We start from the raw sequence: 13,574 nt of genomic DNA on the forward strand, positions 1-13,574 counted from the left end.
ATTGTCATGAGCACGCTTATAACAGACACAAAGACATACATCCTTAGATTTTTAATTAAAATATTTTAAGAGTGTCAGCTTTTCAAAATTCCTGTCTCTCTCTCTCTCGATAGATAGATAGATAGATAGATAGATAGATAGATAGATAGATAGATAGATAGATAGACGTATATATATATTCCCATGAAAAGGGGAACTATCACACAGTTTGAGTGGAAATACTATACTATTTGAATGATTCTATGTCTTCCCAAAGTGCGAAGACACATGATACCCTTTTGTTTCAGAATTAGAAAGGGGAGCTTTGACTATGTAGTCCATGTGGACCTTCCAATTCCATCAGTATCAAGATACTAATTTCCCATTTGTTTCATAGGACGTTTGTATGGAGTTCTATCAATCATACCGTCTCTTATCTATCCTTAACTCACTAGTTTTAGCTTCCAGCGAAAATTTAAAACTCACTTCGTTGTATTAAATGCAGTAGAAGGATTCTGCTCTAGAATAGGGATTCCCTTCTCTCCCAATATAGACTAATTAAGACAGCCTGGACTTACATATTTTATTCTACTCAGTGGGTTACAGTCTGCTTCCCTGATCATTGCAGTGGTTACTTTTCCCATTTCTGAGACAAAATATCTGACAGAAGCAATACGAGGCAGAAATTACTTGGCTCACACCTTGAGGGTGTAGTCCACCATGGCGGGGAGGTGGTAGGAAGACTGAGAGGTGGCCGTCTCATTGCACCCACTGTCAGGAAGCAGAGAAATGGATGTTCATTCTCAGCTCCCTTTCTTCTTTTCACTCAGTCTGGAAAACCCTAGTCCTCATGCCCTGGAAAACCCATGCCCTTCCCACGTCTGTTAAACTTTCAGGACTTGTCCCATAGATAGCTGGGAGGGTGTACTTATGTAGCATGGCATGTATTCATGTTGAGAATTTCCCTTGATTATTCTCCACCTTGTTAATTGAGGCAGATTCTCTCGTGTGAACCCGACCACTAGTCTAGCTAGCCAGCTCTCAAGGGAATCCTATATCTCCAGGGATTATCTGACACCATACCTGTCCTATTTTTACACGGTTCTGAAAATTCACACTCCAGTATGCACGGTTGCTTCGCAAGCACTTTATCTATTGAGTTGTGTCCTCAGCCCACAGGTAGTAATTATTTAAAATGACAAGGCCAGTGGAAATCCAAACATCGTGGGACTCTTAATTAAAGGGTCAGAGCGAACTCACTGAAGTGGAAAACCCCGGCCGTGCCGGTGACTCAGTGGTGCTTTCACAAGGTGTGAGGGCTTTTCAGGCAAAACAAAGGTTTTCCAAACAGGCCTTCTGGAAAATTTGGAAACATTTTATAGTTAGCATTCAGCAAGCTTGTGTCCTCACATGACACCCTAAGTTAGGAACAGGAAGAGAATAAGATTGGTACTCACCTGACTTGCTCTTGCTTTATTCTGTTCTGTGATGGTCAGTAGAATGAAGCTGCCCACATTCGGGATGTGTCTTTTGTAGGCTGCAGAAACTCACCTAGGTAGAGCCACACTTGACTGTCTTACAGGTAAACAAACATTCGTTATAATCTGAACACCATGAGGCCATGCTCTAGTTTCATATTCTGGGTTTCATGAGTCAAATAGTTTCTGTAAACCTACGAGGAAGTAGGCTTGTGGCCTCTCACTTGGGGCATTAGTTAGAGTTGGTGAAACCACAAATACTTCCCTTCTGCAAGCCTGTTGAGGATACATTATCACATACAAAGAAATGAGTCAACAAAGATCAACGAATACCCAAAAATAAGGCAGATGGATCCACACAGATGGCAGTGAGGAGGATGACCGCAAATGAAAATAACAACAACAGAATTCCTTGGAATCATTAAAAACAGTTGTTTCTGGCAAGGGAGCTATCACCATTCTGCAATTATGAGACTGCACAGAATTAACATCAGGACACTGAACAGTTAAAGCGTCATCTCCAGTTCATCAAGAAATTGTAAAGCAACTCCCTAAAGTGCATTATTTTTAAGACTTTCTTTTTACTGTTTTTAATTATGCGTAAATGTGTGTATTTGCACGAGGGTGTATGCATGTTAGTACAAGTGCCCACAGATGCTAGACATGTCAAATCGGCTGGAGTTACAGGAAGTCGTGAGCCTCCCAATATGGGTGCTGGGCACTGAATCCTCTGGGAGATTAAGCGTGCTTAATCACTGGAGCATTGTCTCTGGCCCGAAAGACGTTGTTGTGTAACACACATAGACACGTGTTGAAATATAAACTATGTCCTTTCTGAGTTCATCCAGTCTTCAAGTTGTCATCACTTTGGCTGTGTCTCAGACAGACATGGTGATAATTGACTATGGCCAAGGGCTTCATTTCCTCCTGAGTCTTTTTTGCAAAAGACTTAATTGTGACTCATCAGTATGGGTTAATTAAATGACACTTTACATTTATTAATAACCAGGCCATAATTATGGATTCACGGAAATTCATCTGCTTTCAATTTCATCTCCACAAGAGCTGAAAGGGTTCGACGTCATAGGAAATAGATGACGTTTACTCAGATTCCTTTTCGACAACCCCATTGGACTTTCCAGAATACTGCTTTCTTTTCCTCTGGGTGACAATGTCTGTCTACCTGACGCAATTTTAAGTAAAACAACTCCAAAACACCAATTTTGGGTGGTTCTTTTTCTGTGCTTTTCTGTAAGGAAACACTGAGCGCTTTCTATCAAACATGTACTTTAGGATGTGAAGATGATCTGGAAATGAAATCAATCATCAGTATTAAACCAGCAAATCTGGCTGGGCGGGTAGGTGTCTTTCAACTAATTCAGTGCAGGAACCCCTGCCTGGGAATAGTGATCTGTACAGTGAATGGGGTCTTAACAATATCAATTGACAACAACAACAGAATCCACATAGACACACACAACCCCACATACAAGCCAACCCAATGGAAACTATTTCTCTTCCCTCAGCTGATTCTATATTGTGTCAAGTCGACAAGTAAAGCTTAACCATGACACTAGCATAAGCTATATAGGTGAGTTACAGGTCATTCTCTATACATAGGAAGACCCTGTCACAAAGAAAGAAAGAAAGAAAGAAAGAAAGAAAGAAAGAAAAAGAAAGAAAGAAAGGAAGGAAGGAAGGAAGGAAGGAAGAAAGAAAGAAAGAAAGAAAGAAAGAAAGAAAGAAAGAAAGAAAGAAAGAAAGGAAGAAAGAAAGAAAGGAAGGAAAGAAGGAAGGAAGAAACGAAGAAACAAAAGAAAAGAAATGAGATGGGTCAAATGCAAAGGAGTAACATCCTTGGATTCTGATAAAATTATTGCTGAAGACTTAGAGTTGGTTCCTCCGTGAATGACCCATGTATTTTCAAACTTTAGGTAAGTTTCGCTCACCAAATGACTGATGGACTGAATATTATATGCACTGACTGTGAGGAACATCTGTAAAACTGAAAGAAATACACACAGCTTTACTCACCAACCCCCATAAATCCCTAATGGATCAGAGAATCTCGGGGGCCTGAGACAAAGTGCCCCTCCACTTGAACCGTTGCCTGAAGCCTTCCGCACAATCTGTACCCTACCCGCCAGCAAGATCACCTCATTAGTAACTCCTTACTAACGCACTGCTACCACAACCTTGTTAGTTTTCTGGTTCTTCCAAGCAATACATATCTTAATAGTGGTTCTATTCAGTGTTTCTCTTTTTTTTTTATTTAAAGTACCTGTTCATATCTGTTCAGAATTTTGACACACTCAATGCCAAAGAGGTAAGTATATTAAATCTAAAGAACCTTTTGGAACATTTCATGAAATGTTATAACTTCATACTGAGATGAGTACCACAGAAAACAATTTAAATAAGAGAAATAAAATGAACAAGTTAATCACAGATTCATTCCATGCAAGATTTAGCCCTTGTATACAGGACAATCTCCCTACTCCATACCCATATAAACCTAATGATACTGTTTATTTCTGGAATGTTCACAGGGGAGAGTACTCCCCCACAGTTCCCCAAGATCTGGCCAGTAGAGAGCTTTTACTTCAGGCTGATGGACTGCACTGGCTTCCCATGTTGGCTGACTCCAGCTGGAATGGTCACTTGAGCATCCCTGTCTGCATGAGATCCTAGGCTGAAATGCCTTTAGGATGATTTCATCAGCACTCTCTCATTGCTGCCTGCTGAAGCCTCTTCACTGGCTAGACCTAAAGCTCCATCAAGCAGGAACTGAGTTCTCCTCACCTCCAAGTCACCTCCCTAACCCTTATTCAGTTCAGTATCGGGAACAAAAGAGATTCTGGCGGCTAAGGCTCAGTGGTGGAGGGAGCCTAGTGTGCAGGGAGCTGGGGTTCAAGCCCAGAATGGGAAGGCTCAAGTCTATGTATTTAAAATGTGGGTTTTCCAACTCTGATGAAATTTATAGCCCAAAACACATCAGATGAAATTTCACAGACCAAAAGTAAAGATCAAAGGGGCTTTATAAAATTCACACAGTACAATCTGGAACCGCATCTGTCTACAGGCAAGTCAGTTTTCTGTCTATACCAGCAGTTAAGCTGGTACAGCTGGTTAAGTGATTAGAGCTGACATACAATGCCTACAACATAGAAATTATATGCTACCTATCATGCATAAAGAGTCACTTTTAGGAGAGTGAACATGCACTAAAGGCCAGGAGTGGGTCCTGCAATACAAGCTCTTCAGAGATGAGGCAAGATTAGGAGTTCAAGGTCACCCTCCACTACATATGGAGTTTAATACCAGGTTGGACAATGTGGGGCTGCATGTCAAAACAATGTGGAATGAAAAAAAAAAAAAACAATGTGGAATGTTTTAAATGTAATAAAGATACAATCAGAAACAGAAGACCATGAATTTTCCTGTGCCCTTTCTCTTGGAAAGCTGTTGTAGTACAAACTCCATTTGAGTAAGGTATCAGGAGCTAAGGAGGCAACTCGGTCAGTGAAGTGCTTGCCTCCATGAGGATCTGCCGTATGACTGTATGTGCATCTAGTCCCGAACCGGAGAAGCTGAAACAAGGGGTCTTTGGGGATCCCCTTGTAGCTACTCCAACCTAACGGCTGAGTTCCAGGACAATGATAGAGTATGTCTCAAGGGAGACAAGTCAGCCCTTCTAAGGATGACTCCTGTCCTTGTCTTCAGGTCTCTACATGTAGGCACTTAAAAACATACTTAAACATGCACATGCACGCACACACACACAAACACACACACACACACACAATCAATCAGTCAATCAGTCATGAGCAAACCATGTGTGCCTATGTCTAATGAGGTGTCTAATTCCTGAGAAATAAATCTTTAGACATAAAGAGTTGGTGTTCTGTACTTCGTTATGAGTGGCTTTTGTTTTCCTTTTACTACATACGTCGTTTCTTTCCCCCTTGAGATTGCCATACAATCATACAAATATGCTTTGAACAAATTCAGCCCCCATTCTTCCCTCCGACCCCTCCCAGAATGCCCCCCACTTCATATTCTCCATCTGAATTCCTTTTTTATAATCTGAGTCCAGTTATTTTTCCCTCTTATGGACTTTTTAAAAAATAGATCTTACTGTGGTATTATAAAATATTTCTGAGTGTCTGTGACACTGAGAAAACAGATCATTTGTTCTCGGCTATAACACCTCCATTTCTCTAGCCTTCTCTTTGCGTACAAACACACTTTACTATTATTCCTAACTACTATCTTTTTCAAAGTCACTTCCTTACTGTCAGACTTAATTGTTCAAAAATTCACTTGTCTTTTGCAAAAAAATGGAAACTCCAAACTGTTATGGTCCCTGATGCACCATCAACCACACAAAGGCACTCAGTACGTGGTCTGCTAATATTTACCTAAGGTTAATGTGTTGATGGCCCACCTGCTCCAGCTGCCAATGAAACACTTTCCGTCCACAGGATGGACACTAATGACACAGTCTGTCTGGTAACAGAGCTAAGCAAGTTGAGGGATATATAAGAGTCAGCTCGCCAATTACCAAGCCGTGCATGCACGCTTGGGCTGTAGTTCCTGAAGCTTCAGGCTGCCAGCACACTGTCTGTTATTGCTGCCACTGCCCATTGAAAGGTAAAGGATCCCCGTGCTTTGGAAGATATTACTTAGTAAAAGAAAACTGTCTTTGTGTTACCCGTAGGACGCATTTCAGGAAAAAGAGTAAATGAATAGTGTGTTATAGTAAAAATTCTCAGGCTGTTTTTAAAAGAAAATTGAACATTTGGAACTATTTCAAAGATGATAAGCATCAGAGATCTCTTTGTAAAATAAACTTTAAATTTCCTTTGATGGTTCCAATTTACACTTGCATCAACCAGAACTGAAGGAGGTGGTTTGACTTCATTGTTCTTTCTTTGCAGGGATCTTGAGACATGAGGTGCATCTCCAGGCTGCCAGCTATTCTCCTCATCCTCTCGGTGGCACTCGGCCACTTGAGAGCTACACCTGTGGGAAGGTTGGTAACCTGAACATTCCTACCTCCTTTGAAAAGTGTGGGGAAATCAGGATTCCACAGTGCTATGTAATGAATACCCTGTGTGTCGTTTAATTTCTACGTAAATACTGGCAATGAGAAGTACTTGGGGCTGAATGGTTTCATAACCCTGTGTTCTTTAAGGACAAGGTCAGCAGCTGAGGATTGGCTCGTAGGACATTTAGAAGGCATCGTTAGAGACGTTTGCCTGAAAATGGTTTAGAACCTACAGGGGTAAAGCTAGGGTAGACTAACAGGGCAACTGAGACACAGACATTCACCCTGCTGAGTGCGGTACTGAAAGAAACTGAAGGAATGCCAACCAAAAATAAAATGTTTTCATGTCAATTGGAATCTTGATGAATACTTACAGGTTCTTTTCCCTGCTCAGGGGGATCTGTAAGTATCCAAACTTCTACATCTTCTTCTGAAAACCGACGTCATAAAAATAGGAAGCGGGGTTGGGGATTTAGCTCAGTGGTAGAGCACTTGCCCAGCAAGCGCAAGGCCCTGGGTTCGGTCCCCAGCTCCGGAAAAAATAAAAATAGGAAGCAAATGCATGGCTTTAAGGAGTTAAATTTCAGGATTAGTTTTAAAGTCATCTGAAAGTCATTCCATACTATGACATTACAGAGATATAAGAAGTTATTCTGCATCAGAAGGTGACTTCTGAGCCTCTGTGAATGTGAATTAGTGGTACCTGAAATGTTTTTAATGAGTTGACTGTACATATGTATAATCATGGTTTCTGAAGAAGGCTTGTTGGGAATATTAAAAGTGAACAAAGACAACTAAATGATAGTTTGAAGAAATCGAAGGTAATTTAAGACAGCTGGCAGAATCGTAGTAATTATAACCTTCAGATGGAAACCAGTTAAAACTATAACTCTCCATCTATTTAAAAGATTCCTGAGACCAGTTCTATCAATCTCATTTAAATAATGTAATGAGAATTTGTGCCCAAATCAATCTTGCGCCATAGATTTCTAAAAGACCAAACTTGGCCATTCATGGCTAGCTCAAAGAATTAAATTTACTTTTGAAAAAGGATGTAATTTAAGTCTCTCATTAGAATCAGCATCATCGTCTCTTTATTTTCTCTGGTGTGTTTGTTCTTGGGTGGAGAGCTGTGTCAATGTGCAGACATTTCTACAGCACCCACTATGACTAATACCAGGAATTATCAGAAAATGGCTTTTGTCTTCTCAAAACTTTCCTGGCTGACTTCACTGGGTGTTCTCAGAACTGACTGTGATTTTCAATGGGCTTTTTTTATGATTAAAAATAACTGTAAAACCAATATGAAATCCCTAATAAGCAGAACAATTGAGTGATTATGGGAATTCAATAGTATAACTAATATGTCTGTTAGTAATTTGCATTATTCTCCTAGTACATACAGAGATCTGCTCAGCACCTCTAGCAAGTGTGTCGGTGGATGCTATTATACAGTGAACTTAGCCCCAAAATAGAATAATTCACTGCATTACTGTCTGTCAGATTATTTTTGTGTTTTCTTATAATCAGTTTTCTTGTGCACACTAACAAGATCTCCTTAATGTGTCTCAAGCATGTCTTTATATCAGTACCGTTTCGGTGATGGGGGATGTACATATGCACACACTCACATGTATGTGGATCACTGGGAGCTCCCAGGAGTGTCTGCACACCTCTACATATGAATGTTAATATAGGCAAGTTATTAGGGAAAAATGCCTAAAGTGGAGATATCATTTCTTGCACTAGCCAGTTCCCCCTTCCCCAGCATCCTAATGATTACTTTGAACCGTCTTGTGCATGCTCTCATCCTCTTTAGGTGAAAGCTCCCCTGGGGGCATCAGTTTTGCATCTATGAAACTGAGCTTAGGAGTTCTTGATGAGCATTTCCTGAGAGTGGTGGACCTTTCGTTAACTCAATAAGATAATGCTTTATTTAGAATTATTTTAGATGCTGTTATTTCCCGCTAGTCAGCTGTCAAAGTCCAGACCCACAACTTGCCTGTAAAGATCTCTATACTCCGCCTCCATCACTGCCAAGAGCATCCTCAAACAGATATTACACTGCCTTAGTAGTCCATGATATCTACTATCATATATATATATCATCTATGCTCTATCTATCTATCATCTATCTATCTATCTATCTATCTATCTATCTATCTATCTATCTATCAGTTTTCTGGTTCACAGAGCAACTTCTAATCCTAGCTTTATTTTAGAAAATGTCATCTTTATTTAAAATTTAATACCCAGTGTTTGGAAACATTGCCAAAACTCTTGAAAGCACTAAGCCATTTCTGTGAATATGGTGTTCTTGTATACTATGGTTTCAAAGAAGAGACAATACTATTGAGATGGATACAGACCAAACATATAGATCCTACTGAGTATGGTGCACACACTTGTAATCCCTCAACTACGGAGGAAAGGCAGGAAGATGGTGCTGGCCTGAGATTTAGACGTGGGAACCTGCTTCAAAAATGAACAAATTAAAACAAGCCTTCGTGTCCCACGGTGGGCTTCCTCTGGCTACTGCCTGCTTCTTTACTGTGTATTTACACCAAACAAAGAACCAGGTCACTTGATGCTGCACGATGAGCTTTCTGCAACTGGGAGAAGTACAGGAGTAAGAAAGAAAGATAATTTAAATCTTTCACATAAAACATTTAGGCTTAGGAGACCTCCCCATAGAGACAATAGTGAGTCAAGACTTCCTCCAGAAAGTTCTCACAAGGAGATAGCTATTGCACTTACTCCCCACTGGTGTGATATCTACTTGGTCCTGGGCAAGTAGTAGTTAACCCCATAACTATTACTTCCCACTGTCCATGGATCCAAACCTCAGCAGTATTTCAACCATTGTGGATCTGAAAATGAAAACACTTCCTAATCAACACAGTAGAGAGTGTTACTGCTTTACATCCACTTACAATTCCATCTTGAAAGTACACTGACAAAGTTTTTATTACTGAAATAGCTTTCAAAGCCCCAAATCTTAAAAGTTTGGTCCTGAACCCATGGAACTTGTAGAAGGCAGTAGACACTAGAGAGAGAGAGAGAGAGAGAGAGAGAGAGAGAGAGAGAGAGAGAGAGTGGAGGTTTTTGAGTCACTGGCCTTGTGCCTTCAAGGGAGTTTGGGGAACACAATTTCTTCCACCTCTTGTATTTTGTTTGCTAACTGGTTACCCTGAAATCACCAGCTTGTTTCATCTCCCAACTGCCTACTGAGATCTGCATCCATATTACCCCCCCCCAAAAAAAATGGCCAAATGGTCCTCAGCCGAACTCTCCAGAAACGTAAGCCCAAATGTCTTTCCTGTCTTCAATTTGATTTCTTTCAGGTGTTCTTATACAAGCAGAAAGCTGAGCAACAGAGACATGAGCTATTCCAGGAATGTAGAGTGGAAATAAGTAAATGCCTCAAACAGAGGCACAAATCTGGGTGCAGTGGTTCATATGTGTAAACCCAGCCTTTAGGAGAAGTGGGGTAATGACAAGTTGGAAGCTACCCTGGGTTCCATGGAAAGCTCAAGGCCAGCCTGGACTATGTAGCTAGACTCAAACATAAGTAAATGCATAAATAAATAAGCTGAAATTCAAATGAATTCTAAGTCATGGTTATAATTTATGAGTTATTGCTACTATTAATATTTAGTTGTTTAGGGGCTAAAAATGTGATGACCTTCAACAGCCTTGACATAGAAAGATTCTGGTTGTCACAGCTTGCCTAGCCCTACAATAAAGTTTTGGGGAAGCAGAAGTCTACATATTCATATCAAGGACTCTCACGAAGAGGAGTGCTGAAACAGTGATCAATTCATGCTTCCTGTAACTCTATACCACAGAGCCTATAGTAACTTTTAGATGACCTGACATTGCCTGTCTTTTGTAATGTTTCTATGCTGTTTATTGTAATAAGAACACTCAACGTGAGATCGGCTCTCACAACAAAGGTTTTAGCATGCAAATCTTTTTTACTGTGTGCCAACTACTGACCAGCCACCTTGAGACATCTTCACCTTGAAGATTGGTTAATAACCAGCTATAGACCCATGAAGAACATGTACTGGGAGAACGCCACTTCCTTGTTTATTCACAAATGTGACTGGGTGAGATGCCTCAAGGGTTGGGTGACTCCGTATGTATCTTCCTGTACCTGAGCTATCTCACTTTGTCTTCAATGTTGCACACTGCAGAGTTCCCTTTATGGCATCTTTGCACTGTCAGCTCAAGAAACATACTAAAAATACACTTTACTTTTTATCAAAAGGAGGAAAGGAGTAGAATTTGTGAATCTCCACATTTCCAAGCAAGCTATAAATCATGCATTCCTGTCCCTTTCATGTAACAGAAAATAAGTCCACCAGCACTTAGAAGAATATAAGATAAAGACCTTATTATTATAAGAATGAATGCCAAGTACCCAAAGAGATACTCCTTGTACTACAAACCACAATGCTGATCCCAGTGATAGGTGTTATGTGCTTTTTGTGGTCAACAATTGATTCTTCTGCATGTTCTAAATGTCTGTGATACAGATGTTTGCAAACCAAACACTGAGTGACTGCTATAAAAAAAAAATGGTGAGGGTGACATGGCTGCCTCTCAAGCTGGTTCTTCTTTCTTATTTGTTCAGTGGTACCAACCCTCACGTGGACAAACGGAAGTGCAACACAGCCACATGTGCCACACAACGTCTGGCAAACTTCTTGGTTCGCTCCAGCAACAACCTTGGTCCAGTCCTCCCACCAACCAATGTGGGATCCAATACATACGGGAAGAGGAATGGGGCAAAGGATCCAAATAGGGAATCCTTGGATTTCTTACTCCTGTAAAGTCAATGTACTCCCGTATCTCTTATTACTTCCTGTGTAAATGCTCTGATGATTTCCTGAATAATGTAACAGTGCCTTTTCCATTCCCCCCACAAAGTGAGAATGTACAACAACGTGCCTGTGCTTGCTGTGTTTGTAAATTCTTATTCTAAGACGTGCTTTAAACTGAGTGTTGATAAAGGTCAGGGTGAATACCTCTCTAATCACAACATGTTCTTGCTGTACATCTATATCATAGGAACACTTAAAATTTCTGTTTTTACCTTGTAACTCTATGACTCAAGTTTAACAATAAAGGAGGGCGTGGGGTGGTGGACTTGACAAGTCGTTAACAGCTCATAGTAAATTTCTGATTCTAGACACTGGAAAGCGAGCATTCTAAATACCTGCTCAGATGGCATTTCAAAATAAATTAGCAAAATCTTGTACTTATTTAATCAAACTTTTTAATTCTATTTCTTGTTGTCCTTGTTGGTAGTAAGAGGCTGTTTTAAAGGATAAAGGTTGTTTGTATCCATGAGGGGTTTATTGTTTCTTTTTCTCTGTAGAGAGGTTTAATGACATGTTTATTCTGCTAAGGAATCTTTCAGCAAAACTCAAACATAATTGTATCCAGCAAAAGGATCCTGTCCTCTATTCTGAATGCCTTCAAGTAAGAGACCACAGATTTGTGGAAACTAGAAACCAAACCTGTATGCCAACTTATTCTCTTGGCTCAGTCGTGGACAAATAGAAGAATGGTATGACTGTCTGTCTGCACACATGTGCGATATGTTTGATGGACATGTGGGGGCACATATGTGCTGAAGTATGTATGTGGCGGTCAGAGTACAATACTCAGTGTCAGTCTCTGCCATCTACCTGTGTGACTGGTTCTTTGTTTGTTAGTCCCTAGCCAGAAATGCCAGGCTTCCAGGGATTCTCCTACTCCTCCACCCATCTCACCATAGGAGTTCTGGGATTATAGAAGCCATTGTCCATTTCCACATGGGTCCTGAGGATTCACACTCAGGCCTTCGCATGTGTGTGCCAAGCGCTGTACACACTGATCCATGTCTGTGGCACTTGTATTTTGTATTCATCTTCCCGCTGAGACTGCTGTTTCTGAGTTTGGGAACTTTGATGAACGAGTAAGCCCAGCATGGTCACTTCCTCAAGGACTTTCCCATGGGATCTCAGGTCACATGTTCATCACAGCTACTCATGGGCATTGGGCATCTGACTTCTGTCCATTCCATACTTCACACTTAGCATACCTCCACACCTGGCTATGTACTCTGGTCACTCCCAACAGCTTCCTTCACCTCTGGGATGTGCTCAGTTCTATGCAAATGGTGCATACTCTGTGTGTGGAGCCTCTCCCAGTCCTCTCAGCTTCCTCTGAATTCTGAGATATCCACATTACTTTTCCGACACCTGTTGGCTCAAACATTCCCTTGGTTACTGACAACTGTGTATGTAACTTTTGTATCTGATACTAGCATGGTGATTATGGCCTCAAAACTACCTTGGAGAAGCTCAAAGTTTCTAACATACATTTTTGTCACCATGCGCATTTGTCTGCCTGTCTGTCCGGTAAGCCCCCTGAGGTCAGAGTTGTATGGTCACTATCTATGCTCCTCGCACTACTTCAGATGATTGTTTTAACAAAGCAGGTGTTCGGTGCATACAGGTGGAATCACGGTCATTTGCAGATGAGCAAATGCAATGGGCCTTGGGATAACAATAATTCTGTAGAGTGCAATGAAGTTTTAAAAGAGTGTAGCTTTTTACATTCTCTTTATAAAACAAAGATAGCGATGCCTTCCTTGAAAAGTTTTATTAAAGGGTAGGACTAACCTAAAATGCCTGACACGCCTTTTATGTCCAATTAGCCATGGCTAACTCAGCCAGGATGACTGTACCTAAGCCAGGGGTAAGGTGACTGATATCACAGAGTGTACTTCTGTTGTTAAAAGACAGAACTTGAAAAGTGGGAAAGAGAAATATAGTAAAGGTCAGCAGCCTAATTGGACATAAAAATAAGTTAGACAAAGCCTCAGAGGCAAACAGAGAGAGAAATAGCTCGGCAATCATCCACCCACATGCTGATAGGGTATATGCCACCGGATCTCTTCCTGCTCTGAGAGCCAAGGAACACAAAAATGTCTGTACTGCACAATCACGTCTAGAATTACAAAACTTTTGACACAGCCATGCAAGATTCAGGCTCTGCGAGTCCACTGTCTT

At 40.8% G+C, this 13,574-nt stretch overlaps 1 protein-coding gene across 1 annotated transcript; it reads left to right on the forward strand.

Annotated features, from left to right (window-relative positions):
* The first annotated feature begins 6,397 nt into the window (after window positions 1–6,397).
* Window positions 6,398–11,859, forward strand: Iapp (islet amyloid polypeptide). Its single transcript, XM_032905360.1, has 2 exons — window positions 6,398–6,492; window positions 11,147–11,859. The coding sequence occupies exons 1-2, from the start codon at window positions 6,410–6,412 to the stop codon at window positions 11,343–11,345; spliced, it is 282 nt and encodes a 93-aa protein (XP_032761251.1). The 5' UTR covers window positions 6,398–6,409; the 3' UTR covers window positions 11,346–11,859.
* Window positions 11,860–13,574: the final 1,715 nt, after the last annotated feature.

Source organism: Rattus rattus, chromosome 6 (assembly GCF_011064425.1).
Source record: "Rattus rattus isolate New Zealand chromosome 6, Rrattus_CSIRO_v1, whole genome shotgun sequence".
Lineage (NCBI taxonomy): Eukaryota > Metazoa > Chordata > Mammalia > Rodentia > Muridae > Rattus > Rattus rattus.